At 41.2% G+C, this 27,132-nt stretch overlaps 2 protein-coding genes and 1 long non-coding RNA gene across 7 annotated transcripts in view; 2 read left to right on the top strand and 1 right to left on the bottom strand.

The window, feature by feature from the left end:
• Positions 1-15,569, top strand: part of LOC147034445 (extracellular calcium-sensing receptor-like) — a 109,251-nt gene extending 93,682 nt beyond the window's left edge. The window contains exons 8-9 of the mRNA XM_085883550.1: positions 6,446-6,802; positions 15,094-15,569. Of these exons, the coding sequence (XP_085739676.1) occupies positions 6,446-6,802; positions 15,094-15,569 (833 nt within the window). The remainder of the gene's footprint in view (positions 1-6,445; positions 6,803-15,093) is intronic.
• The window catches only part of LOC147034447 (extracellular calcium-sensing receptor-like), a 40,115-nt gene continuing 25,067 nt past the window's right edge, over positions 12,085-27,132 (top strand). The window contains exons 1-3 of one of the 5 annotated variants that reach the window (XM_085883518.1): positions 12,085-15,123; positions 23,961-24,246; positions 26,096-26,369. In XM_085883518.1, the coding sequence (XP_085739644.1) occupies positions 23,989-24,246; positions 26,096-26,369 (532 nt within the window). In that variant the 5' untranslated portion in view covers positions 12,085-15,123; positions 23,961-23,988. Of the gene's footprint in view, positions 15,124-23,602; positions 24,247-26,095; positions 26,370-27,132 lie in introns of those variants that run through there. The other 4 variants (XR_015058755.1, XM_085883510.1, XM_085883503.1 and 1 more) reach the window with 4 other exon arrangements.
• LOC147034448 (uncharacterized) overlaps positions 24,596-27,132 on the bottom strand; it is a 31,029-nt gene continuing 28,492 nt past the window's right edge. Inside the window, exon 3 of the long non-coding RNA XR_015058783.1 lies at positions 24,596-25,374. This is a non-coding gene — a long non-coding RNA (uncharacterized LOC147034448). The remainder of the gene's footprint in view (positions 25,375-27,132) is intronic.

A 27,132-nucleotide genomic window follows, 5' to 3' on the forward strand; every position in this document is an offset into this window, starting at 1 on the left:
CCTGTAAGAAAAAAAACATACAATAATTATTGGTTGTATCGTGATTTAATTGTGTATAAAACAACAAATAATGAATTGGTTTTGGGATCTCACCTCTCATCTTGTGAAAGCGATTGATATGCAAGGTCGGAGTAATCTTCTGAACACTCCATATTCTGAATAAAACATACGAAGTTCGCATTTTGCAATAAATAGTCTGAGTTGTTTACTCGTCTAGGAAATGTGGAAACAATGGGTTTTTTTCAGGTGTGTCTCATAAAGGAAATGACTTCAGGCTTTTTTGGCTTGGTTCGTGTGTGAGAGCTGAAATGGAGATTTCATCTTTTCTTTCATTTAAAACTTACTTTTAAATATCTTCTTTTGATTAAAAGTTGTTTTTGCTTGCTTTTAGCTAAACTTTGTTCTGTTAGTGTTCTGATGATTTAAGTCTTAAGATATCAAATTTCAAGACATAGGCCAAGTAAAAACACTATTCACAGAATACTTCCTCATTTCCAAGGCACTTCCCAATTTTGCAGAACCGAAGGAGGGATAGTGAACTTCCCTTTCTTTCGTGCTTGAAGAGATAAAGTGAATATACTCGATGGAAATGAATGTTGAAAGAAAATTAAGTTATTCCCAAAAGTAGAACATGGACAAATATTCGTTGGTCCCTCTTTGAATGGAATGAAATTATGAAAGGGAAGAAGTGCTTTAATCAGTAAGTCTCAATCTTTCATAGTCTCAATTTTACATTTGCTTGTATGGGAGGGAAGGGGATAGGTGGGGAGGAAGTGTGTCTCCCATTTTGAGCTTTTGGGGCTTGGGTCAGAAAGTTTTTCCCTTTTCCCCCATTCATTTGAATGGGCGTCCCAGAAACCCCATTTATCATCTACTGTTGGGATGAGTGGATAATAGTTGGTCCATGTTTTCGGCGAGTGAGATGTCAATGGAGTCATTACTGTTTGGTGCACAGTGCAATACACAGAAAAACATGAGGTGGGAGTGGAGGGACGCTGTAGCCAGGGGTATTTCTGGGGGTGTGGAGGAGTTCGGGCAGTGCATGGAGAGTGAGGAATCGAGTTTTTGATAAAGAGAGCAAATGCACTGCCAAGACGAGGCTTAGGTCTGTCATACAGGAGGAGGGAGTAACCTGGGAAAAATACTAAGGAGTCAGAAATGTCTTGGTGCATGTTATGAATTCATTATCGTCATATGTGAAATAGCTTATATCATCATGATGTCTATAAAAGTCACTTTCACAATTGTGTCAGAATCTTAAGTCAATTCTTCATGTTGCATATCTGCTTCGGGATTTCTATCGGTCAGCATTAGTGGGGCGACGTATGATTTCAGTTATAACTATATCATTTCAGTGACAATTATATCATTAGATATATTTTTCAAAGGGTAAATAAACTTGGATTATGTTGATGTAATATGTAGTAATACAACTCAAATACTTATGAAGAAATTAATTGTTTAGTTGATATTTATTGGTAAACCCGAAGCTGATTTGTTGAGTAAAATTCCACTATTTTTGCCTGAAGGTCACATAAAAGCCTTTGTTACATCACAAATGGTTTTTACAGATATATATGTCATCATTCCACACATTTTCGTACCAAATTTGTGTTTGTTGCACCAGTATTAACAAATATATGAGCCAATATGAGCCAAAATCTGTGGCGATGAAATCCATTTTTGCAGTCTGCAGTGGTACATATGTAAACATGATTTTCACAATGTTGTGCAATGATCTCACGTTCACAACCATGATTTTCTAACTCCCCAAACATCCCTCTTCAAGAAAAAAATAGGTTGTGACATGTTCAACCTTGGGGAGGGGTATGCCACCCAAAACCTCATTTGGCCACTAGCCTATTTTGACAAAGAAGAGTAATGATAGAATATAGAGAACCACATGGGTGAAAGAGGAAGTTGAAACATTTTAAAAGACAGGTTTTTTTGTTAAATATTGGGTCAGATTCGGTAAAGGAAAGGTTGAAGAAAAGATCGTGAATGTGTATGGTGAATACCTTCATGATCAAAGTGGGATTGGACATATAGATTGTCAAAGAGTAGAAAGAAGGAAAAGGAAGAGAAGATAGAGGAAGTGACGTGGTTACGGGAGGTATAAGGTGAGAAGGGAATATATATATATATATTTTTTTCACGACATTAAACAGAAGGTACAGTTGGGAGGAATTGAGAGAGTGGTGGAGGGATTGTGGTGAAAATAAAAAACTTAAGGTAATAAGTAGCAAATACAATAATCACCATCGTGCATTCAAATGAGGAAATGATTAGGCCTCAAGGAACTCAAAATGAAAAGTCCGACGAATACTTACAGATTAGCACAAGTTTTTTAAAACAAAACTGAACTACAAACACACAGATAACAAACATGGAGATAACATAAACATGGAGATAACAAAATAACAGTAAAAATACAACAAAAGACAACTGGGAAACTTATCTTTGAGAAAGTTGGCAGAGACTGATGAATGCCACCGTAGCTCAAGAACTGGAACCGGAAGTGATGTTGAACATTGTGACAGATTTAAGTTTTTCTTTAGCATTTGTGGCCTTGGCAAAACATACATGTTTCCCAGTTGACAGCAGGTGCATTACAAATGCATATCGTGGAGGGTCTGATTGTACCTGCAGCCTGGTCACTTGAACTCGCCTTGCTTGATGAACTGTTGTGTGACTTCTCAAGCCTTGAAATGTGGACTTTGCTTGTAAACGTTGCATAACAAGATCTATGGTAGAGATCTGGTTCTGAAGCAAAAGTGGAATTGGGTCTTTCAATTGCATTGCTGTCCTCTGGATCTCTGAATGTAGTTCTCGCATGTGCTGTTGCTTGCAATGTGGATTTAACCTTTTCAGTACATTTGAACAGTTTATCTTTTGTGTTTTCTTGATAGAGAACACATAGCTCCAAGGTCATTGGCGTATTCCTTTTAAGGCTACGTACAGCTTCCATTATGATGTCGTATCGATGTCTGTGGTTTCGGCAATCTGCAACAAAATCATACACGAAAGGGGGTGTTAGTAGTGTTCACACCAGTGTTGCTTTTAAGTGCTCTTTAGATCAAATTTTTGCATTATATCTAACAATGTGATTAAATATTAACGATTATATTGCTTTGATGTTTTTTTTTTATCAAAGTTTATTTACTTCAGTTCTTACAGTTAGACTTTTCTGAAAACACTCATGAGTTATGAAGAAACCTTTGATTTTCCATCTTCATGGTGGCCAAGTTTGTTTTCTGCTTTTCATTGGAAACAAAGGTTGAATTCTGCTTGTCATATTCCGGAAATGGATTCAGCACATTCTAATCCTTGAGAAAAGCCTGTTTGACAAATTGTTCTCTAAAATGCCTGTACAAGTAAGAAATTTGAACATTTTCTATAGTCTATAGTTCTGGACTCTTTGGCCATTTGTAAAATCCCCAAGCAAGAAGTTCTGTATTTGTTGCGAGACTTCAACGGTAGGGTGAGGACAGACTACACTGCCTGGCGAACTTGTTTCATATGTTACAAAGTTGGAAAGATGAACAAGAATGGATGGAGATTACTGAAACTGTTCTGTTTCAGAGAACTGTGTGCAACGAACAATTACTTCTGGACCAAACCGCAGCACAAAGTATCATGGAGATATCCAAGGTCTCATCACTGGCACCAGTTGAATCTCATCCTCACGAGGTGAAATGCTCGAAATACCATCCTCTCCACTCCTCATTACCACATTGCTGATTGCGACACTGCCCACTTTCTTGTAGCCATTAAGGTCAAAATCAAGCCAAAGAAACTGCATCACTCCAAAAAGAATGGGCAGGTGCGGATCAACGTCAATAAAATGGCAGACCCAGTCAAGACCCAGCAGTTCCTTGACTCATTGGACCAGACCTTTTCAGGCTGCTTTGGGAATCGCTGCAGTGTTCAAGCAAGATGGGATCAAGTGCGTGATACAATCTACACCTCAGTCCTTGATGCATATGGGAAAAGGGAGCAAAGAAATACTGATTGGTGCATGGCACACTGGAACAAAATGGAGCCAGTTACAGAGGCCAAGAGGAGAGCTCTTATCAACTAAAAAGTTTCGCCAAGCCAGAGTACATGTGACAGCCTCAAAGCAGCCAGGATCAAGGCACAACAGATTGCCTGTTGCTGCGCCAACGATTATTCATTGAATCTGTGTGAAAGCATTCAGCAATCTGCCGACTCTGGAAATGCAAGGGGGATGTACGGAGGCATTAAAAGGGCAACTGGTCCAGCATCAATCAAAACAGGTCCACTAAAGTTAAAGATAGGAGAGGTGATCAATGACAGATGGAGAGATGGGTGAAACACCTACCTTGAGCTCCATCCTGTTGAGAACCTGGTCACAGATGCAGCCCTAAAATCCATTACTGGTCCCCCTGTGATGAAGAATTTGGACAAGGAACCAACAATGAAAGAGCTAAGCAAGGTCATTGACTATCTCGCCAGTGGCAAAGCCCCAGGAAGTGATGGAATATCCCTTGAAACCAGTTCTGTTGTAGCCTCTCCATGACTTTCTCTGTCTTTTTGTTGGAAGGAAAGATCCGTGCCCCAAGATATGCGGAACACAAATATTATCACCCTGCATAAAAGTAAGGAAGACTGAAGTGACAGTGATAATTACAGGGGCATCTCGTTACTGAGTACAGTGGGAAAGGTCTTTGCTCGAGTTCTCTTGGGAAGACTACAGACATTGGCATTGTGTGTGTGTCCAGAATCCCAGTGTGGTTTCCGATCTGGACGGTCAACTATGGACATGATTTTCTCACTCAGGAAGCTGCAGGAGAAAAGGGGTGAGCAGCACCACCCCCTTGATATTGCTTCCATTGCCCTAACCAAGGCCTTTGACTTAGCCATTCGAAGTGAACTTTTCAAGTTGCTACAGAAGATTGGCTGTCCACCTGCATTGCTTAGCCTGATATTGTCATTCCATAAGAACATGCATAGCAACATCAGTACAATGGAATGACATCTGAAGCTTTCAGGATCAGCGGCAGTGTGAAGCAGGGCTGTGCACTGACACACACTCTCTGGAATATTCTTCTCTCTACTGTTGCTGTATGCCTTTAGAGATTCCACTGAAGGTGTTTAACTACACACTTGGACAGGTGGGAAATTGTACATTGCAAGGCTCCGTGTAATGATAAAAGTGAGGGAGGTCCTTATCTGAGAGTTGCTGTTCGCAGATGCTGCTGCACTGACTGCACATAAATAAGATCAACTGCATTGACTGGTGTAAATGGCTATTTCATAACTGTAAGGAGTTTGAATTGACCATCAGTATTAGGAAAACCAATGTCATGGGTCAGGATGTGGAAACTAAATCCCACATCAGTATCGATGCGACCATGTCCTCAAGGCAGTTGAGAGCTTTACCCGGGGTCCACCATTACTCGTAACCTCTCTCTGGATGCAGAAATTAACAGCAGGATTGCCAAGGCCACAGTCAGTGTGTCAAGGCTGAGCAAGAGAGTGTGGACAAATGGCAAGCTGCCAGAGAAGACAAGCTCCGCTTGTACCAGGCCTGTGTGCTCAGCACCCTTCTTTACCGAACTCAGTCTTGGACAATTTACCTTTCACCTCCACTGTCTATAGCGAATCCTTGGTATTCCATGGTGGGAGGAGTAATGAATACAGAGGTGCTCCTTTGCCCAGGTGTACCCAGCATGCTTGCTCTCTTTAGCAAGCGGTATCTCCAATGACTTGGTCACGTACATCATATGGAGGATGGTTGCATCCCAAAGGACATGCTCTATAGTGAGTTAGTCACCAGCACAAGATCAAGGGGCCATCCCCAGCCCTGCTTCAAAGATGCTTGCAAAAGAGATATGAAGACAGCTGAAAACTGTGTTGACACTTGGGAAGCCTTGACTGAGAACCGTGGCAGTTGCAGTCATGCTCTATCATCAGGTGTGAAATTGTCAGAAGAGAGGACAACTGCCTCCAGAAAGCATAAGCGAACTTAGCACAGGGCCAGAGTTGTAGCCAGCTCTACTCCCCACTTTGTTTGTCTCCAGCAACTGGGGGCGAGACTGCCACTCCCAGATTGGATTGTTTAGTCATAACAGACACTGCTCATCTCCTTGAAATTGAGATAAGCAGGACGCAGCCTATCATTTTTCGAGACAGAAGGATGCCTATTCTCTTCTAGACATCAAGCACATGATTTGACTTCAGACAAACATAGCTGTTGAGCTTGGGGGAAGTAGCTTCCCAGATCAAGCTGTACTTTAAAGGAAGTGGCCAACTTAAAAACGATTATAATGATATTCCTATGTATTGTGGAATATTTTAATGATTTGCATTCACTCAGATAAGCTCATGACCAAAACTTGGATTTATTGAACTGAAGTAAATCACTGCTTTTTACTGTGGTTATATTAACGAGTAACGTCGATTGTTTATATTTTTTGTATAGATTCACTGGAATGCTACAAATGTCCCAGAAATTTCTGGTCGAACAATTTGCGGAACAGCTGTGTACCAATGCCAGAGGAATTTTTGTCCTTCACCGACCCATTGGCCATCGCCCTACTGGTTCTCGCAGCTCTGGGGATGGTGCTCACGCTCGCCGTGACCCTGATGCTGTCCAGAGCTCAGCCACCGCACCTCCTACTCCTTGCTCTGGCCGCCTGTTTTGCCAGTTGTGTTCCATTTGTGGGGAGGCCCACTCAACTATCGTGTCAGCTTAGGGAGCCTGTAGCCTGTATCTGCCTTACTTTGGCTGTTGCTAGTGAGCTTTTCTTAGTCATGGAAGTTCTCCAGGTAAAATCAGGTAATGTGTGATGTGGTGTGTTCTCGAGGTTCAAATTGAATGACAGTTATTATTTGGCTAATGCAAATTACACCAGGATACAATCATAAATTTAGCCTGCTGGTTACATCACTATTGTGCCACAGATGCAGTGCTCACTTTAGATCATGGTCATAATTAGGAATTTGCCAGAGTACTGGCATTCCAATGGTTTACTCTTGCAAAAGACAATGTGGGCCTATCTCAGATGATGAGGTTTGCAAATAAATAAATAAATAAATAAATAAATAATTTCGTCAAATGTGGGAGATGTTTGGCATTGAGGATCTCCATCCATTCTTGGGAAAGCAGAAGCAGCATGTCCAGGGTAGTGTGACCTGGTCTGAATCCAAATTGATGGTCAGAAATCAAGCCGTTGGAGAAGAGGAAGGATTTGATATCGGAAGCGATGATTGTTGAGGAATTCTTGAAAGTAGTTTAAAATTTTTCTCTTGTTTTTTTTTTCATATGCTTCTGCACCATTCGTTTTTGTATCTGATTCTTTCATATGTCTTCTTGTTGTTGAGCAACTTTTGAAAATATTTTTTGATGTTCCTTCAATTTTCTTGTTCTTTCATCTGCATCCATTTTCTGTATTTATTTAATGAAAAATGTCATTAAATATTTTATCTTGCATAACAACGATCTTGTACAGTGCTCCTTCCAAATTCTATATCCAGGTGATGCATGACGTTATCGCCGGGCACCGGAGGAAGGGAGTAGTCAGTTTTTGCTCTGTTTTTTGTTTGTTTTCTTTCTTGTTTATCCGGGCAATATCTCAGCCATCTTTTAATCTCGGAAGCTGAAATTTGGGGACAAAGGTGAAGCTGTGCTTTGGCAAAAACAGTATTTTTAATTCTTTTATTCATCAATTAATTATCAATTGATTAATTACTTAAGTATTATCGATTTATTAATTTATTATTTATATTCTTTCTCATCTGGGCAATATCTTAAGCACCTTTTGAGCAAGGAAACTGATATTTAGACACAACAGTGAACAAGTGATTTGGCTATAAAGTGTATTTTTGATTTATTGATTAATCAATTCAGCAATTTATTATTTGATTTTTAGATTAATTACTTAATTTTCAAAAAGTTACATATTTAAAAGTTACATAAAAAGTCAAAAAGGACTTCCGGTTCCGGTTTTTGAGCAGCGAGAGGTCTCCTTTGGGGCTCCCTGCTGACATTCTCAAAGCTAAGTTTCCGGCTGTTATTTGTCCCGTTTTAACTGTTTAATTTTCTCACCTACATGTTACTGTGTGTTGCTAGTTCGGTTTTGTTTCAAAAATCGTGCTATTTTGTGAGTATTTTTGTCGACGTTCTTACCTGTGCTTGAGGCCTAGGCGTAGGCTTGAGGCCTACCGGTTCCACTCGGTGTTCGATCGTTTTTTTTTTTTGTTGTTTGTTTTTTCTCCCCATTACCTTCATTTTCTATCCTCCCCATTACCTTCAATTTTGATCCTCCCCACTTTCCAAACATCCCCCATTCTCCCAACTAATCTTTCTTATCTAAAAAAAAAAAAAAAAAAAAAAAAAAAAAAAAAAAACCTACAACAACAACACGCTCACCTTCTCCCGATTCTGCTTCTTCTTCCTCTTAACTTCCTCCTCGTCTTCCTCGATTTTTTTTTTTTTTTTTACACTTCCATGACCTAATCTGTTGAACTCTCATATATTAATATTAACAAATATATATATATATATATATATATATATATATATATATATCCACCCAACAACAACACGCTCACCTCCCCTTCTCCCGATTCAGCTTCTTCTTCTTCCTCAACTTCCTCCTCGTCTTCTTCCTCGATTTTTTTTTTTTTTTTTTTTTTTTTTTTTTTTTTTTTACACACTTCCATGTCCTAATCTGTTGAACTCTCTCGTACATTATTTTTAACAACAAAAACGATCTTATAATGCTTCATCTTCCTCTCTCACACATGTGGTACTCTTTACTGTTTCACAATGCACTACTCTTCTGCTATTTTAACAGACTGCTCTCATTTCGACCTCTCCTTCATTCCTTGCCTAAAAAATCCAACGATTACAGCGCTTCTTCTCTCCATGCTCTGAATTCGCCTTCATTGCACCCATCAAGAATTGTGTTAAATCGCATCTCTGACCTAAAACTTTTAAAAACCACAGTTTGCCATGGATGCTCGCTTTCCATCAACCATTCTTTTTTTCCAAATTCAGTGCCAACTCACCCCCTCACCCCTCACTCTCACTCTCAAAGCAACCATCCCACTCTTCTCCCTCCAAGCCCCCCTCTCACCTCTCTCAAAAATCCCCCCTCACCTTTCTCCCACCTTTCATCCCCCTCACTCTTCCTTCTCAAAGTTGCCCCCCTCTCATCCACCAACCTGCCTCCCTCCACTGCCCTCTTACCTCCATCTCTTCACTCCACCTCCTCAAATCCTCAACTGCCTTCTTCCTTGTCTCTTGTCCCCCTCTCTCCCCAGCACCACAGAGCCTTTTCTCCTCATTCGGCCCCCTCCCCTCGCTGTTCTGCAATACCCCACACTCCTTCAGCAACCCTCCTTACCTGCCCCCCTCGTCCCTTGTCCTACCCTCCCCCTCCCCCTCCACCTCCTGCACCCAAAGCCTCCTCCCCTACCTCTTCATTAAAAGTGTGGACCTCAAATATCCGGGGCCTTCGCTCAAACCTTTCAGATCTTTCCATACAGGTTGCCACTGACAAACCAGACATTATCTGCCTAACAGAAACTTTCCTCTCCCAAGACGTGTCTGACTCCCAAGTATCTCTCCCTGGCTACTCCCTCTTACGGTATGACAGACCTGAGCCTCGTCCTGGTGGAGGTGTTGCTCTTTTCATCAAAGACTCTATTCCTCACTCTCCCTGCACTGCTCTCACTCCCCCACACCCCCAGGAATACCTCTGGCTTCGGCTTCCCTCCACTCCCACCTCATGTTTATATGTGTACTGTACCGTCCACCGAACAGTGATGACTCCATCTACATCTCACTATCCGAAAACATGGACCATCTTCTATCTTCTCATCCAAACTCTCTCTTCCTCTTATGTGGTGACTTCAATTGTCATCACGCCAGTTGGCTAGGTGTGGGTACCTCTCTCACCTGCCATGGCACCTCAGCAAAAGCTTTCTGCGACTCAATGGGACTGACTCAATCGGTCAACTTCCCAACCCGGATCTCAACCAATGGTACTCCATCTCTTCTGGATCTGATTTTGACAAATTTCCCTGACAATATCTGCTGCTCTTCCTTCGCTCCAATTGGTTCTTCTGACCACGTCCTTGTTAAAGTGGACATCTCTCTGGCTGTTATCAGAGAACCACCTCACCGCCGTCGAGTCTGGCATTTCACTCAAGCCGACTGGCAGGGTCTCCGAGCAGCCATCAAACTTACAGACTGGTCTCCTATCACTACTTTCTCAAACATCAACTCATCCTGGGAATTCTTTCAAAGAAACTTGCTCTCCCTCATGCACAGATTTATCCCCTCTCGTGTTCAGTTGTCTTACCATTCCTCCCGCCCTTGGTTTACTGAAGCTTGTGGCGAGGCAGTTGTCCTGAAACAACTTGCCTTTGCCTCATGGAAAGCAAACCCAACTGAGGGCAATCTCAGTTCTTTCCACAAAGCTCGGAACAAGTGTGTATCTACCCTCAGGAGAGCCAGAAAACAACATCTTTCTCATCTGAAGTCTGAACTCTCAAACCTCTCTCCCTCCTCAAAATCCTGGTGGTGTTTAATCAAATCTGTTTCTGGTGTATGTTCCCCCTCCATCCCCTCCCTTACCTCAAATGGCCGCACTGCTGATTCCACACGTGATAAAGCTGAATGTCTAAACTCGGTGTTTGCAGCTAAATCTTGTGTCCTAAACCCATCACTATCTCTACCCACTTTACCCAGTCGCACCCAACTGTCCCTGGACTCTGTATCCTTTTCTCCTGACAAGGTGGAGAGCTTGCTTTCAAACCTCGAGTCAGATTCTGCAACTGGTCCAGACGGCATCAGCCCACGTGTCCTCAAAGCCTGCTCTTCTGCTCTTGCTCACCCTCTCTCTGTTCTATTCACCCTCTCATTTGCCCAAGGTCATCTGCCATCTGCTTGGAAATCTGCTAACATCACTGCCCTGCATAAAAAGGTGCAAAAACAGATCCCTATAACTACAGACCAATCAGCCTTCTCCCAATCATCAGCAAGGTGATGGAATCCATCATCGCCTCAGATATGAAATCCTTCCTCTTCTCCAATGGCTTGATTTCCAATCATCAATTTGGTTTCAGACCAGGTCACTCTACCCTGGATATGCTGCTTCTGCTCTCCCATCAATGGATGGAGGTCCTCAATGCCAGACAGGAAATCCGAGCTGTATCCCTGGACATATCACGTGCTTTTGACACAGTCTAGCACCCTGCCCTACTCACCAAACTCTCTTCCCATGGTATTCAAGGCCATCTCCACTCATGGCTCGCAGACTTCCTCTCCTGTCGCAGTCAACGTGTGGCCCTAAATGGAGTTCTTTCATCCCCTCTTCCTGTGCAGGCTGGAGTTCCTCAAGGTAGCGTTCTGGGCCCTGTTCTTTTTCTGGTTTTCATCAATGATCTCTCGGACTCTCTGGAAAATCCTCTATTTCTCTTTGCCGACGACTCCACCCTCTGCCGTACCATCTGTCATCCCTCAGACCGGCAAGCAGCAGCTTCTTCGCTCACTGCAGATCTGGATAAAATCACAAACTGGTCCAACACGTGGAACATGTCTTTCAATCCAGACAAATCTCACACTCTCACTATGTCTCTTCGAAAGGACCGTTTACAAAACCCCCCATCCACTTTCTCAACAATCCTCTGGAAGAAGTCTTTTCTTTCAAGCTTCTAGGTCTCACTATCTGCCATGACCTTTCCTGGGAAAGTCACATTTCCAACCTCGCCTCAAAAGCCAGTCGCCGACTGGGAATCCTCCGTCGTGCTAAGTCCTTCCTCGGCCCTCTTGAGCTCCTGACCACTTACAAAGCTTTTGTCCGTAGCCTGATGGAGTACTGCTCTCCCCTCTGGGCTGGTGCTCCTGCCTCCCACCTTTCTCGGCTTCACGCTGTCGAAACCAGGGCATTTAAGATCATCGGCATCTCCCGCAATGAAGCTGAGTCTTTGGGCCTCTCACTCAATCACCGCAGGTTGGTCGGTGGTCTTTCTCTCTTCTACCGACTCCTCTCCAGCCTTGCCCCCCCGCTCTCTCTGTGATTTGTCCCCACCACATTTCCACAGGGCGCTCAAGGTCCGCCAACAACCCCCTTCTGATAAAACTACCAAAATCACGAATCACTGCTCATCTTCACTCTTTCATTCCTCTTTTTTCCTGCCTTTGGAATAAACTTCCTCACTCTATTCTTTCCCATTCTTCCCTCCAGGCTTTCAAAACAGCTGTTCACCACCACCTCATATCTTCCCCCATCCAAATCCTCGATCTTTTCTACCCCCGATAATCCACCCAAGCCCACTTCCTTCATTTCTCCTACTTTCCTTCCTGAAAGTCCCTGAAATGTCCATCTTCTCTTCGCCATGTTCCCCATCCCATCCCCATCCCTCTCCCTTTCACAGTTCACCTAATGTGTCTGTTCCCCACTGTTTTGTCCCTTCCACTCCCGCCCCTCTTGTCTCATGCCTCCTTGCTGTGAGTTGTGTGTTAGCTCTCATACGAGCCTCGACCAAGGTATACAAAAAAAAAAAAAACAGTGGTTTTGGGATGCTTTTAGCCAATTGATTAAGAAATGAATTATTTTACAATTATTATTTCTTTATTGTAATTGTGCAATTCATCACTTAATCAATCCATTATTGTATACTGCTCCCTCCCAATTCCATCTCCATGTGCTGCACGGCGAGTATCATTTGTACTCATTCACCTTAGAAGTATTTTTGTGCACATAAACTAAATAACATTTGTACACATTCATCTCAGAAGTGCACGGCTCCCTCTAAATTCTGCCTCCATGTGCTGCAAAGCTGCATCACTGGGTGCCGAAGGTGCCCCGGCAATGTCGAGTGCTGAAGGATTTGTCATTATCCCGCCCCCCGGAGGGAGGGAGCGGGATATTGTAATCGGCCGGTTTGTTTGTCTGTTTGTTTCTTTGTCTCTCTGTCTGTTACCAACATTACGGCAAAACGGCTTTAGCAAACACTATCAAATTTAATCCACAGGTGGGCAATGAACCTTGGATGACCCCATTCTCTTTTGTGTCCAATTGGATCAAAGGTCAAGGTCACAAAAAGATCAAAATCGTTTTTCACTCATAACTTCGTCAAAAATGATCTGATTTACTTCAAACTAAGCTTATAGTGAACCTTATTCTATTTGTCACTTATAATCCTACCCATTCCTATAGTGAAAATGCATATTTGTGAAGATCGGTAGGGTCAGAAGTTTTGTGGGTCATGGTCATCGGTGAAAATTACAAATTTTCTATTAAAACTAAAACATGGTTATGAAAATACAACTTTATGGGAAAACTGCTGGCTCAATCACTGTCAAATTGTATCCACAGGTGGGTAATGAACCTCGGACGACCCAATTAACTTTTGGGTCCAATTAGGTCAAAGGTCAAGGTCAGGTCACGAAAAGGTCAAAATCTTTTTCGCTCATAACTTTGTCAAAAATGGTTTAATTGACTTCAAACTAAGACTAAAATATTCCTTATTCTAGTCCTTATAATCAACATTCAGGTTAAGGATGTATCAAATTTAAATTTGATCCCCAAAATAACTTTATGCCTTAAATGGGTGGGATTTGTTGTGCCTGGTTTATTTATTTATTTGGCATGGGGGCGGTGTACTTTGAATGAACCTCGACTTGTATTTCTATTTTTCAGTCATGTGTTTCATTTACTTCTCAAGTTCCTTTTTACAACATGAAGTTAAACAATTGTTGCTCCAAAAATTATTTGTGTTAATGGAATTTAGCTTAAATATAATAAAGGTATGAACATTATTTCTTTTCGAGTGACGAGGGAGTTGAAAATATGATTGAGTAATATAAATACAATTACAAGAAGAATGTCTCCCTCTGGTGTAATAGCTATCCTTAACCATTTGGTTTATCTCATTGACACAATCATCAAATATAATAAGGTTCTTTTTTGATTTATCCAAATCTTGGAGTGAAGGTATATCATCCATATCTTTACAGAAAATAAATGACACTGAAGTCAAGGTGATTTTTTTTTTTTTTTTTGTCAAGATGATTTTATAGTCATTTTCTAGTCATTAAAAATGTTTTTCTGGGTCTTCTTTTATAGATTAATGCCCTAACGAAAATAATTTCTTAATGAATTGAAATCTTTCAGTGTTTTTTCGACATTTTTGTTTATGCAATGATTTTTTATGATGACCTTTTATTTTTATTATTATTATTGTTTTTTATTATTATAACTACTATTATTAAATATATATTGGGTTATATAAATGGATGATCAATTAATGACGTTTTTGAGGATTTTTTTATATTTTACAAATTAAGATTCAATTATATATAATGAAAGAAAGGCTTACGCACTCTGAAGAACATTTTAAAATTTCACATAAATAAATAGAATGAATGAAACATCAACGATAATTTATTGTCTCAAGTGTAAAAATAAAACTCTCACTAAAAGATATCATGTGTTAAAAGTAAAAACAACAGTTGTACATAACTAATAGAGATATACAAAAGCGGACATGTTCAATGTATGGAACTAAAAAGAAGAAATTCATGTCTAAACACCAGAAGGACACTCAGTAGAGCGTATACCTCTGCTACGTAATGCCTGATCCACAAGAACATATCTGGCCCAATACATTTTTGAAATGCCATGCTATATATCGTTTTTTGGCCCTATCTCTCAATGGTGACGAATCACTTTTAAAAATAAATAATTCTCGTAACCAGATTCGGATTTAGATCTTCACCAAAATCGAATCAATTCGACCTTGCGACACACACACAACGTGTCCACCAAGTTTTATCCGAATCCGTCCACAACTTTTTGAGATAACCTGTTCGCAGACAAACAGACAGACAGGGGTGAAAACATAACCTCCGTCCACCTTCGGTGGCAGAGATTTTTAGTAGCACCTCATTGGTCTTTCATCCTTTCTTCATACAGTACATGGAGATTCAGCACATTGTAAAGTCGTCTGAGTTATGAACAATTTCAAATACAATCGACACCTAGTTTAATTATTATGCTTTGCTTAATTGATTTGAAGTTCTCTAACTATGTTGTGCCTGCTGTGTCTTACCAGATGAAGGACATCATGCTGATAGGAAAATGGGTCAGTCCAAGCATGTGACCCACATTCTTAGCTGCACTGCAGGAATTATTCAGATGGTACTCTGCCTATTCTGGATCCTAAAAGGTTCCTCTGTCGTTGTAGAAAACACCAAAATTCGTCCTGGTACCATCATTGTGACTTGTACTGTGACTTCTCCGGCTTGGCCCATCAGTGCCTTGATGTACCTTGGTATTCTGACTGGCATCTGCTATATCCTCACCCTAGAGGCTCGCAAGCTCTCAATGGCCTTTAATTTGCCAAAGTTTATCAACTTTAGTATGATCATTTGCTTCATGGTAGCCTTGGCCTTCCTTCCAGCTTACAGTAGCACCCAAGGCAGCTTCCAAGACATTACAGAAATGTTTGCTGTCTTAGCAACAACGTACACCTTACTCGGTTGCCTCTTTGTACCAAAGTGTTATGTTGTAATATTCAAAGTACATTGAGTAAATAAATATTGAAGCCAGGAAGGTATTGATTGATGGTGGGGGTGGGGGATTGGTGGGGGATTATGGTGTCTCTCTTTGTGGTGTGGCTGTGACGGGCACAGTGGGAAGGGATGGAATCGGATGAAGGAATGGTCGACAGCGACTCATACTGCCCTTTTTGGTGATGTTCTGTTGCATCACCAAAATGTCTGTTTGCAGTCAGAGAAATGAGGTTGTGACACATCTAATGATCCCATAAAGTTATCTGGTCCTGCAAAAATAATGATAATTATTTACAAAAGTTCGATGTGGAATGAAATCCAGACATGTCAAAAGACAAAAAGAAAGGCAAGTTTATTAACACAAGCATTGATCTTGGAGGAGATTAGTGGGTGTATACAACCAACACTCCTTGTGACAAACCAGGATAAGAGATTATTTTTGTTCTGATTAATAATTACTATCGTGGTTTTGTTCAATTTGTGGTGTATTCCTTGTTGCAGAAGGTTGCAGTAGTGTTAGTAGCAGAATAGCACGTGATTGTATTGGTTTAGAAGTGTGTAGTCTCGTCGTAGTCACTGTAGTGAATGCAGTGCAGGCCTAGTCTTGTTCGTAGTGAGTTATTTTTCCTGGGATTGTATTAGTTGGTGGGAAGTGGAAGAAAAGAAGGGTAGTCAAAAGATGGTTGGGAAGCAAGTTAATGAAGAGTGAATCAATTGGGGGACAAATCGAATAGAGAAAGATTATAAAAGGTGTGATAAATGGTTGATGTGGGCTGTATAAGGGATAGCGGACACAGTGGGTGGTCTTTGTTGTAGGAAGTGTGTATAAGTGGCGCACCTAAGGTTTCTTTTATTTATAGATTCGTTAAAGGAATGAAAAGGTATACATACAGGAGGTACAAGAGTCTGAACAGTTTGTAGCTAAAGATTTATTACGCTTTGAGAGGGAGTCTGCAGAGGAGATTAGCAATGATGAGGGTGTAGTAAATGGAGGCTATGGTGAAGGTGGGGTGAGTGCAGGTTGTGAGGTGAGGGTGAGGCAAGATGTCCTTGTGCTCTGAAAAAAGAGTGGAAGGTATAATGTATGATAAGGGAGGAATGAAGCTAGGGAGAATCTAGGGCAGGCTGTGGTGAGGGAAGACAGTGATGATGATTGGGTGAGTGTGGAGTGATGCAGAGTGGTGAGGGCAAGCAGTGGTGAAGGAGAGGTGGCTAAAAGAGACAGGACTTCATATATTCGAAAGGAAGTGATTACAAGGGAATCTGATGGAGATGTTTAAGGTAATGTAGTGAAGGGTATTGACAAATTAAGTGCAGAATATATTTTCAGCAGGACTGTGGGGGAAAAAATTATATGAATGTATTCTAAATTGTAACGAATGGGGTTTTAGAAATGTAAGTTGATGCTACAAGTTGAATTGGCTGTTTTATTTGTCCAAGAGGCTTTTGCCTGAGATGTTGATGGAATGTCTTGGTCTGGAGCAGTATGACCTGAGCTGATAACGAAACTTTGCCTCGAAATGTATGTAGTGGCTTCTCGCCTAACAGACACGTCTGTAGTCTGGGTTGGTAGCCCCCACCACTCTCCCATGAAAGTATAAAATGCTTTGAAATGTAAAATTGTTTCAGTGCAAACACGTGAGGAAGTATAGAATCTCAGTGGCTTGTACTCCTTGGGACTGACGAAGTACCAAGTTAGAATAAAACTCTCTGATGTAATGTTGGAAGTGAATTGAATCGGGTTGGTTTAACTGTTAACTTAAAGTAAGAATAAATGAAATAGAACCAAATAATATTGCAACAAATGGGGATTCTTAAGTTCATTGTATGAGGGTGAGAAGTGTATGGTGGATAATTAGAAAATAAATTGTTTCAAAGAAAGGAATTGTTGTGTGGACATCGGTTATCAGTGTCGGTGGGTTTTACGCAGGATTTTATTACCAAATCGGATAAACATTAAACTCTGCCTGAAGTTAAATAGGATTCCACAATCGGCCAGTTAGAATCCTTCAACGATCACAACGGGGTGGGTTAAAAAAAATCCATAACAGGACCAATTACAGGACCAGGGGCCATACACAATGTTAAGGCTAAAGAAGAGGAGAGTTTGGGATTTTTCACTCAGAGAGTAGTTAATACGTGGAATTGTCTCCCTACGAAGGTAGCGGCAGTAGAAACGGAAGATAAGTTTAAACTGGAATTAGTTTGGTATCTACAAGCATGGTGGAAAGATGGGAGGTAGCTGCGGTATGGGTGGGTGATTGTATGCATGTGATTGTGATGTCTGTGAGAGGGTCTCTTTAAAAGTGAATGTGTTGTGGGTGTAATTGGTCTGTTCCTCCCTCACTCTACTAACCCCCCATCTAACCCCCGCAAAAAACAAACAAAATAGATTAAAAAACAAAACAACATCCTTGTGATGTCCCTGCTTCTCCCCCACTTCCAGTGAAATTAAATAAATTAATTGATGGATTGAATGGATGTGTTGCTTATATAGCACAAGCATGGTGGCCCAGGTGTGGCCCTCTCCAATGTAAAACATCCTCTTAATGTCCTCGGACTGCTTTAAAACTTCAAAAATATATTTTTGTTTTCTTAAATTTAGAAGTTATCATTTTATGGTTCTTAAAATAAACGTTCAGTTGCCGAATGCAGGCCTAAATCACCAATTCAATCGAGTTTAAGCGTTTTTGTTAATTCGTACTCATTCATTTAAAATGTTAAATAACAATACTTATTATGATGCAGAAGAGTACCGATAATCATTATCAATCAGCATTTGAACTCACGATGTGCGGACTGCACTGATTAAGGGGGAGGGGATAATGCAGGTGTTTGGGGCGGAGCCCCAAGGTGTTCATAAGGTGGAGCGCGTGCATGGGGTTGAGTGGTACCCACAGTCCTGGAGTCACTGCCTTGCCGATCCGGGTCCGGATGCTGTTCACTCGCGGACTCGTTCTTCGGCCGGTCCGCTTTGGACTCTGGATCGTTTTTGCTGTCGGCATTGTCCGCCCGTTCGTCGCCGAGCGTCCAGATTCCCAGTCGGGGCTGAGTTCTCCAGCCAGTACATGGAGCGTGCCGGGACAGGTCGTGCTGGGCGGATTATTCCCCCTGCACGAATCGGCTCCGGACCGAAGATCGCTCCGAGAAGGGCAACCCGATCAGCTTACCTGCACTTCGTACGTGCGTGCCTTCGCTTTCCAGTCTTGTATCCGTAAATATCCCACTGGATCCACACAAGGCTTGCGGTCATTGTTTTAATTGCAACTCATTTCCCAGAACCAACTTTAACTTAACGACGAGGTCGAATTGATAGATCGTTTGTAGTAAATCGTTCATGTTTAAAACCCATGTCGTGATGTATAATAATGGTGGTTCACATTGGTGTGTACATTGTGAGACCGAATAGGTTTGTCCTCCTATAGTGTGTTGAACGAGTCTGTTTGGGGTATCCATCCGCCCTTGCATGCCCTGTGTCGTGATAACGTTCAGCTGTCTCAGGAACCTGGAGTTACCTTTGCACCTCTTAAATATGAACAATGGTGCGGAAATTTTAAACGGGTTTTGGATTCCAAATAAATGTACAACCAACATTGTTATAAACAAGCTCAAATGAGCTAAGATCCTCGTCCGCTTAATGATGACGTCATAAAAACGCATATGACGTCATTGTGATGTATCAGGTTTGCGATAAATTATATCTGTGCTAATGCCTGGCTTGATTCCCGCAAACAAAATTCAAACAGCTTGCCTAGTTTCGGAGATAATGGTATCGGCGATTTCCATTAGCGGCGATATTATGACGTCAACTTTTTTTCTAGGAAGAATTTCCAAATTTGGAGATGGTTACTGTCTGCGCGTGGGCTTTCTGCATATACATGGCAAGTTTCACGAAGATCCGACGAAAACTCTGGGTTGTGAAACAAAAAATGGCAAAAATAGGGATGACGTCATAAAAATTGATATGACGTCATAGTGATTTATCATATGTGCGGTAATTCATCTCTGCTAATGCCCTGCTCAATTCCCGCAAACAGAATTCAAAAAGCTTGCCGAGTTTCGGAGATAATTTTTAGGCGATTCCCATGAGCGGAGATATTTTGACGTCATAACTTTTTTTCTAGGAGGAATTTTCAAAATCGGAGATGGTTACTGTCTTCGCAGGGTATTTTTACATATATATGCCAAGTTTCAGGAAGTTTCGATGAAAACTGTCGGCTGTGAAACAAAAAAGTCCACAAGAACAACAACGTAAGTAAGACTTGGAAATCCTCCACGAGGATCTAAAAATGTCTGGTGTTGGCTTCACAGTTAAGGTGGCTGCCTCAAGATCCTAGGGTCACTTGAAGTGACACGAGGTGGTTTGACTCAGCCTGTCATCCTTTTGAGGTCAGCAAAATGAGTACCAGCTTTCTGGTAACAGGGGCACTGCATCTGTGGTGCAGTAGTGTCCCCTGAAAGTAATGCAGCCAAGGAGCCAGAGTCTGCATACAAATTAATAAATATTACTGTAAAGTTTTGAAGGAAAGATTTGAATGTCACAAGTTTCAAAATTAAATTAGCGAATTGTTTTCAATTATTCCACACAACTAAAAATCATAGTTGTGAACTAACAATAACTTTTAAACTTTTAATTTGGTAGTTGTGAGAGATATACGGTCCGACGGTGTCTTGCACGTGTAGTGAACTATCTCGTCTGACTTTAATTCCCGACCCGTGGACCCGACTATAAACTGTCGAATTGGTTCTTTGCAGGTAGAGTGTTGCATCACAAGATGCACCGTCCCTCAGGTGGGTGTTAAACCGGGTGTCCGGTCGTTTGGCATTGGCTGGCCGACTAAATATATCCCACGGTATCTTTGTCGAAGGGTAGGTGAGTTATCAGGGCTGACAGGTTTGCTTGGAGGTATGTGCACTCACCTTTGAACTGTCTAGGCAGTGTTCGAATGTCAACACAGCTTGATGTTTCTCATGCAGGTTGAGGATAGCATCAGTGTGTGCATCGCCCATCTGAAGGACGTTTAACAGGAGGACCCGTCTATCAGCACTGGTGGATGGTAAATATCCCACAGTGTGTACTTTGTGAAATGTAGGCGAGTTATTGCCATCATCTTGAACAAATGAGAAATTCCTGTCACCTTTACGTCCTACAGTATTTGTGGTGACTGTCATGCCTGGCCAACCTGTTCGTAGGAGACTTGGGCCAAAAAAAACCAAAGCCAAAGGCATTTGTACAATAGAACATCCATAGTTGTTTCGTGTTCCTACGGGGGTAGAAAAGATCATCGTTTTGGATGGGGGATGATCTGAGATGGTGGTAAATGGCTGTCTTGAAAACTTGGAGGTAAGAATGACATTGAAGACGATTTGAAAGTTGGTTCCATTGGAGGGGGGGAGGAGGAAGAGAGAGAGTTTCACAAGAAGGGGGTTGATGGTGGACCATGTGCACCTTGCAGAAACATGGAAGGGGCAGAGCGTACAAGAGCAGAAAGGAGGTGGTAGAAGACAGAGAGACCACCGATCTGTCTGTGATGGGAAAGTAGTAGTCCCATAGAATCGGCTTCATTGTCGAAGATTCCTATAAGATTTATCATTGAAAAGGGTCTTTCGAGTCCATAAGTCAGGCAAGCTCAATAGTCTTTGCCAACACAAAACTGGTTCCTCCGCATTATGTGTATATATGTATATATATGTATATATATATATATATATATATATATATATATATATATATATATATATATATATATATATATATATATATATATATATATATATATATATGTTATATTATACACAATGTTGAGGCTCGTACGAGAGCAAGCACACAGAACGTATAATGGGGAGCAGGAGATGAGAGGGAAGCACAAAACAGTGGGAAAGAGACATTAGGAGAGCCATAAAGGAGGTGGTAAAAGGCAGAGATGGGGTAAACAAGATGGACACTACAGTGAATTTGAAGGAGGTGGGTTTGGGGTGGATTAACGGGGGTAGAAAAGATCATGGTTTTGGATGGGGGAAGATAAGACATGGTGTTGCGCAGCTGTTTTGAAGACCTGGAGGAAAGAGTGGGATTGAAGAGAGTGTGGGAGTTTGTTCCAAAGCCGGGAAAAAAAGGAGGAATGAAAGGGTGAAGGTGAGCAGTGATTCCTGATTTTGGTCGCTTCACCAAAACCCCGACCCGTGGACCCGACTATAAACTGTTGAATTTGTTCACAAGGTGCACTGTCCCTCAGGTAGATGTTAAACTGGGTCTTTAAATATAAACACAAATATGAGATGAGAAAGTGCGAAGTCCGATGGGTGATTTCATCCTGATTATTGGTACTTCATTGTTTTATCATCTCACCTCATTGAGGTCTTGAGGTTGTACCAAAAACGTTGGTGCTTTCAGCCTTGAATCTAATAGTCGATTCCGATTTGATATTGTTTCCATGTACAAAGCAAAACGTGGGGTTAAGCAATTTGTTTGCTTTGTCTGTTTGTCCACAATCATCAGTTTCTCATCGAGGAACGACTTTATTCCAATTGAATGTTAAATGTTGAACATGAATCAGAAAACAAACCTGCAGTTTTTACCATACTTTGGCTCTCGATTTATCCTGACCATACATGCGCAGAGAAGAGTGAGATAATATGTATTTTATTTTTATTATTATTATTTTAACTGCCTGTAGAACCAACTGCCACATTCTCTTCAATCTCATTATTTCCTCCAGGTCTTCAAGACAGGTGTTCACCACCATCTCAAGTCGTCCCCAATGCAAAACCATGACCTTTTCTACCCTCATTAACCCCCATCCCAATGCCCCCTCCTTCCAAATTTCCACTTTTCCCTCCTGAAGGTTTCCTTCTGTATCCATCTTGTCCACCCCACAAATCCTCTCATGCCCCCCATTCCTCCCCACACCCATTGATTTTTCTGCCCTCCCTGTCTTGGCCTTCGGCTCTGCTGTTTCTTTTGTCTTGTTGGATCCTGATCTGTTGAGTGTACTAGCTCTTCCACAAGTCATGAACACGTATACACAAAAAAACACTCCTGAAAAAAATATTAACATACAGGTATAGATAGCATTGAAGAGCGTGGCATGTTCTTTGATGCAAGGAGTCGGCCATTATGGGTATGTACTGATCATCTCAATCAACTCATCTTTATTGTTGCCATTATCGCCATCACATTATTGGAGTCAGTTTATCATCTTCATTATTAAAGGCAAGTTTCATGATCTTAATAACAAAAAAATAAACTTCATTTTATGTTCTTAACACTTATTCATGAAAATAAACAGAACAAAAACAATCTACAAACATGTTAATAAGGGATACAGTTTGGGCAAATTTTAAAATTGAAATTATTAACCCTATTTTCCCCATTACCCCCTAAATATGTGGTTCATTGGGGATTTTCAAGGTTGAAACACCCCCCTCCCATGAAAGGCCCTTCTGTATATACTTGAACACTGTGGGGTATCGTGTGGTGCCAATACCCCCCTACTCCCTTAGCCAAAGATCAGTGGTTAAACTGCTTCCACTCTTCCACATGAACATGTGCGAATTGTAAGCAGTGTTGTGTTGTGGTCATGAACTAACCTGGGTATCCTGAGCATGTATACAAAATTTGATGGAGATCAGCCAAGTTGTTTTTGATTCTTTAAGTAGTAGATGCACAGAGAATTGTCTTATCTTATTGTATATCGTCTGATAAGGCTAGTTCCCTGATCATTTAGAGCATTTAGCAAGGCACCTTCTTTCATTTTACCCTGTTTGCATTATGAAGTGGTTCTGGGAGGGAACCAACCCTTCCTTCCCTGATATCCCCCCCCCCACTCACCCCAACCACCCTGCATCTCCAGAGTACACCCTCAGCCTCATGCACGTTGGAACAGTCTGCAATGGAGGGTCCCTTGATCATGTAGTAGTCGCATTACTGCTAATGCAGTTTTGAAATAAAAGATTGCGGATTATTATTCATTTCAAGGCAGAATGCTTAGGACCTTTAATACTTGGAGTAAGTTTGGACCGAACCTTCTTTCTTGCAGAAGAAACTCATTTTGGAGTTTAAACACTGGAAGTATGTGGTTTTAAAATGAAAATAAAAATAAATCTCTATCTTTCATTATGGCATTTATTTTTCCATTATTTGATTGAGCAAATCATATCGTGTAAATTCGAATAGTGTTAAAATCTGGAGACTTTTTCGAAGTATCATCTGGAAGGAATCGGTTGGATTGAATGGGTTGCAATCTTTGCCATCCAATTTCACCTTTTTTTCATAATCGACATGAGTGTTTCTGCTAAACATGGACATGTTCTGTATCGAAGTCATAACTTGGAGAGGACATTTAGGTCATGAAATCAAACACCAGAAGGACCCTTGTGTGAGAATCACGATTACTTTTTGTTCCAGGGTGATACTTGAAGGCTTCCAGTGGGCAATGACTATGCTGTTTGCAATAAGGGAGATCAATATGAACACCAGCATTCTGCCTAACATCACACTGGGCTATGAAGTCTATGACACCTGCTTCTCAATCCCACGGACAATCTCCGTTGGTCTGGGGTTCATGCAGAGTGACGTCTGTTGTGTAGCAGGAGCCGAGTCTCAATATTGTCTACAAGCAGTGATTGGTCCATATGCGTCAAAAGTTACCGACGTTCTGAGTATGGCACTGGGTCTTTTCTTAATACCGCAGGTGGGTGACTTACTCCATGTATCAAACTGTTTTAGTTTTTCCTCTTGCACATTGACAGTCAGAACAATGTTAAACGATCATAATTTTAACATTGGGAACAATACAAGGTCAGGTAAGGTCCTTTTGTGTATTGGCAAATGTATATGAAAATTTATATTTATGTGGCTCGATTAATCCTCGGCAAGTCACCACTCTTGTAGGGTGTAGAAATTTCCACTGAACAGACATGGGAATCAGTGATGACATTGCAACAAAACTTTACCTACTTCACCGCCAAGCCACTTGGGCATGGGGATGACATGGAAGAGGAAATGTTTTCAAAGAACAACTAAATGTATCTATTTTTTTTTTTAATGATAAAGTTATTGATGGTATCACATTGTTGTACAACAACATTTCAAATTCACAAATATGCTTCAAAAGGAACGATATATCTCCACTCCCCATGCATTGGAGGGGAGATGTAATATCAGAATAAGCAGCCAGTCTGGTAAGAAGTGATCCCCAATTTGAATGCAAGGGGAACATCTATTTCAAGAAGAAATATTGGTCATTTTTTTTTTTTAAGTGGACATAATTGTGGGTTATGGAATGTCAGAAGGAAATGCACTGGGAAAGAATACAGGCAAGTAGGAGCAGATATTTTATAAATATTTCCCATGTAAACATCATTTCCGAAGATAGATCTTCAATTATATCAAAGTAACAGCAGAAAAGATTTACAAACGAGGACAAAACAAAGGGAAGAGCAAGTCGATGTAGCTATAAGAAGTAAATGATTTGCAGCAGAGTTTGATTAAATATTGGCATTTCAACAATGGATGGATTTGACTTGAATTTGGAAATAACATCTCATTAAGAAAGCATTCAAATAAGGAAATTGCTTAACAGATTTCAAAATAACTACACAACCTGTTGATGGGGCAAATGGCTTGCATAGCTCCTGATGAGCTGATGCGGTGGGTCCCTTGAAAAGCAGCTGCTCAGAGTGACCCAACCCGAAATGCCCCGGTACCAGAGCGGTATGGAAACAAAATGGAAGAGTTGGGTTTCTGGCCTCAACATTACACCAGGAGTCAGGAGCCCATCAATGCTGCTGGAGCACAACATTGGGAGGTGGTACAAGCCCTGCAGATGAAGACAATGTTTGGCAAGGGATGGGGAAAAATAATGAGGATGGGGGTGAAGGGGTGTGACATTGGGCAGGAGGAAAGCTGATGAGATGATGTAACAAATTCACAACAAAAGAACTACAATTGGAAGGTGTCCTGCAGGGTTTCGTAACAATCAAAGAAAAAAGACCTTGGAATAAAGATGCAACTTGATAAGGGAGGGAGAGCTTCACACATCATGTCCCATTAGCTGGGGTTGGAAGACTAAGGGTGTGTGTATGAGAATGGCCCATTTTCCCAAAATATTTTGTGTTCATGTTGAAATGGAGACAAATAAACATCAAGCAGCCAAAGGAACGAAAGCCATATTTGTGAGGCAAATGCAACAAGTCCTTGCCCATCACCACAAAACTTCTCAAGGTACTAACATGTGGAACACCTGAAAATGTTCCAATGATATTGAAAACCTCACGACTTAGATTTGGCAGGTAAACCTCTAAAATGAAGCGTGCTATTTTGGGACCTGAGAGGGCCTCATTCTACCTTCTCATACCCATCGACAACCAATTGGAAATTAATCTGGACCCCATTGCTCTTCCCATCCAAAGAAAGCTCTATGATGAAGGAAGTGTTATTTATCATTTTTTTTTATATGAGCTACGAGTGAAAGGGTTTGAGATTTGAAGCCAACATAATTGTGTGTGGCTGCTCTGCATCAATGTTACCTCGTGTTACAGGTGAGCTTCGGTGCAGGATGTAACTGCTTCAGCAACAAGAAGCATTTCCCATCCTTTGTGCATACTTATCATAGCTATGCCACCTTGCCGCTGGTCTACTCACGTCTTATCCGTTATTTTAGTTGGACATTCATTGGTATTATGGCTGTGGAGGACATTTACAACTGGGACCTCATGGCGAGTTTACGGACTGAAGTAGAGCTCCATGGATATTGTGTTGCCTTCATGGAAGTTCTTCCACAGCATTATGGACTCAAAGAACTGGACAGCTTTGGTGAGCAAAGACAATTCATTCAATCGGTGATTATTAGATGAGATGTTTGTCCAAGCAATGCCATTTGTGATGTGATGTAAACTTAGGTGATGTTAATATTTGTATCTCATTTTTCTGAACATAACTTAGAAACAGATTGATTTAATAATGTGACGTTATTGTGTGAATATGGATCATTTGACTGTCCCAAGATTTATAGAAACTAGCCATGCCTACATTTCCCTTCGCTGACAGGTTTATACAAAAGGCAGCATGTTGCACTTCACACATGTGTTGCATATCTATCAGTGTGTCTCAATGGATGTGAAACTAGAAGGGCACTCAGTACGGCGCATACCTCTGTCAGCCAATGCCTCATCCAATAGAATATAACAGGGTCAATAATTTTTTGAAATATAATTCTATGTTTTTGGCCCCATCTCTCATTGGTGAAGAATTACTTTAAAAATTAAATTATTCCCGTATCTGGATCTGGATTCAGATCTTCACCAAAATCGAATCAATTCGTCCTTGTTACACACCCAACCTGCACACCAAGTTTTGTCCGAATCCGTCTCCAACTTTTTGAGACATCCTGCACACAGACAGATGGACAAACACAGACAGGGGTGAAAACATAACCTCCTTCCATCTTCGGTGGTGGAGGTAAAAAGGATCTTTTATAACACATGTTATCCCCACACGTTTTTTTTTACTTTCTCAAAACGTGTAGAGATATTGTAATCAGCTCTATCTGTCTGTTTGCCCTTTCATCATACTATCT

This window comes from Eptatretus burgeri, chromosome 1 (genome assembly GCF_056783735.1).
Source record: "Eptatretus burgeri isolate ZD-2024b chromosome 1, Ebu_testis_v1, whole genome shotgun sequence".
NCBI classification, from domain to species: domain Eukaryota; kingdom Metazoa; phylum Chordata; class Myxini; order Myxiniformes; family Myxinidae; genus Eptatretus; species Eptatretus burgeri.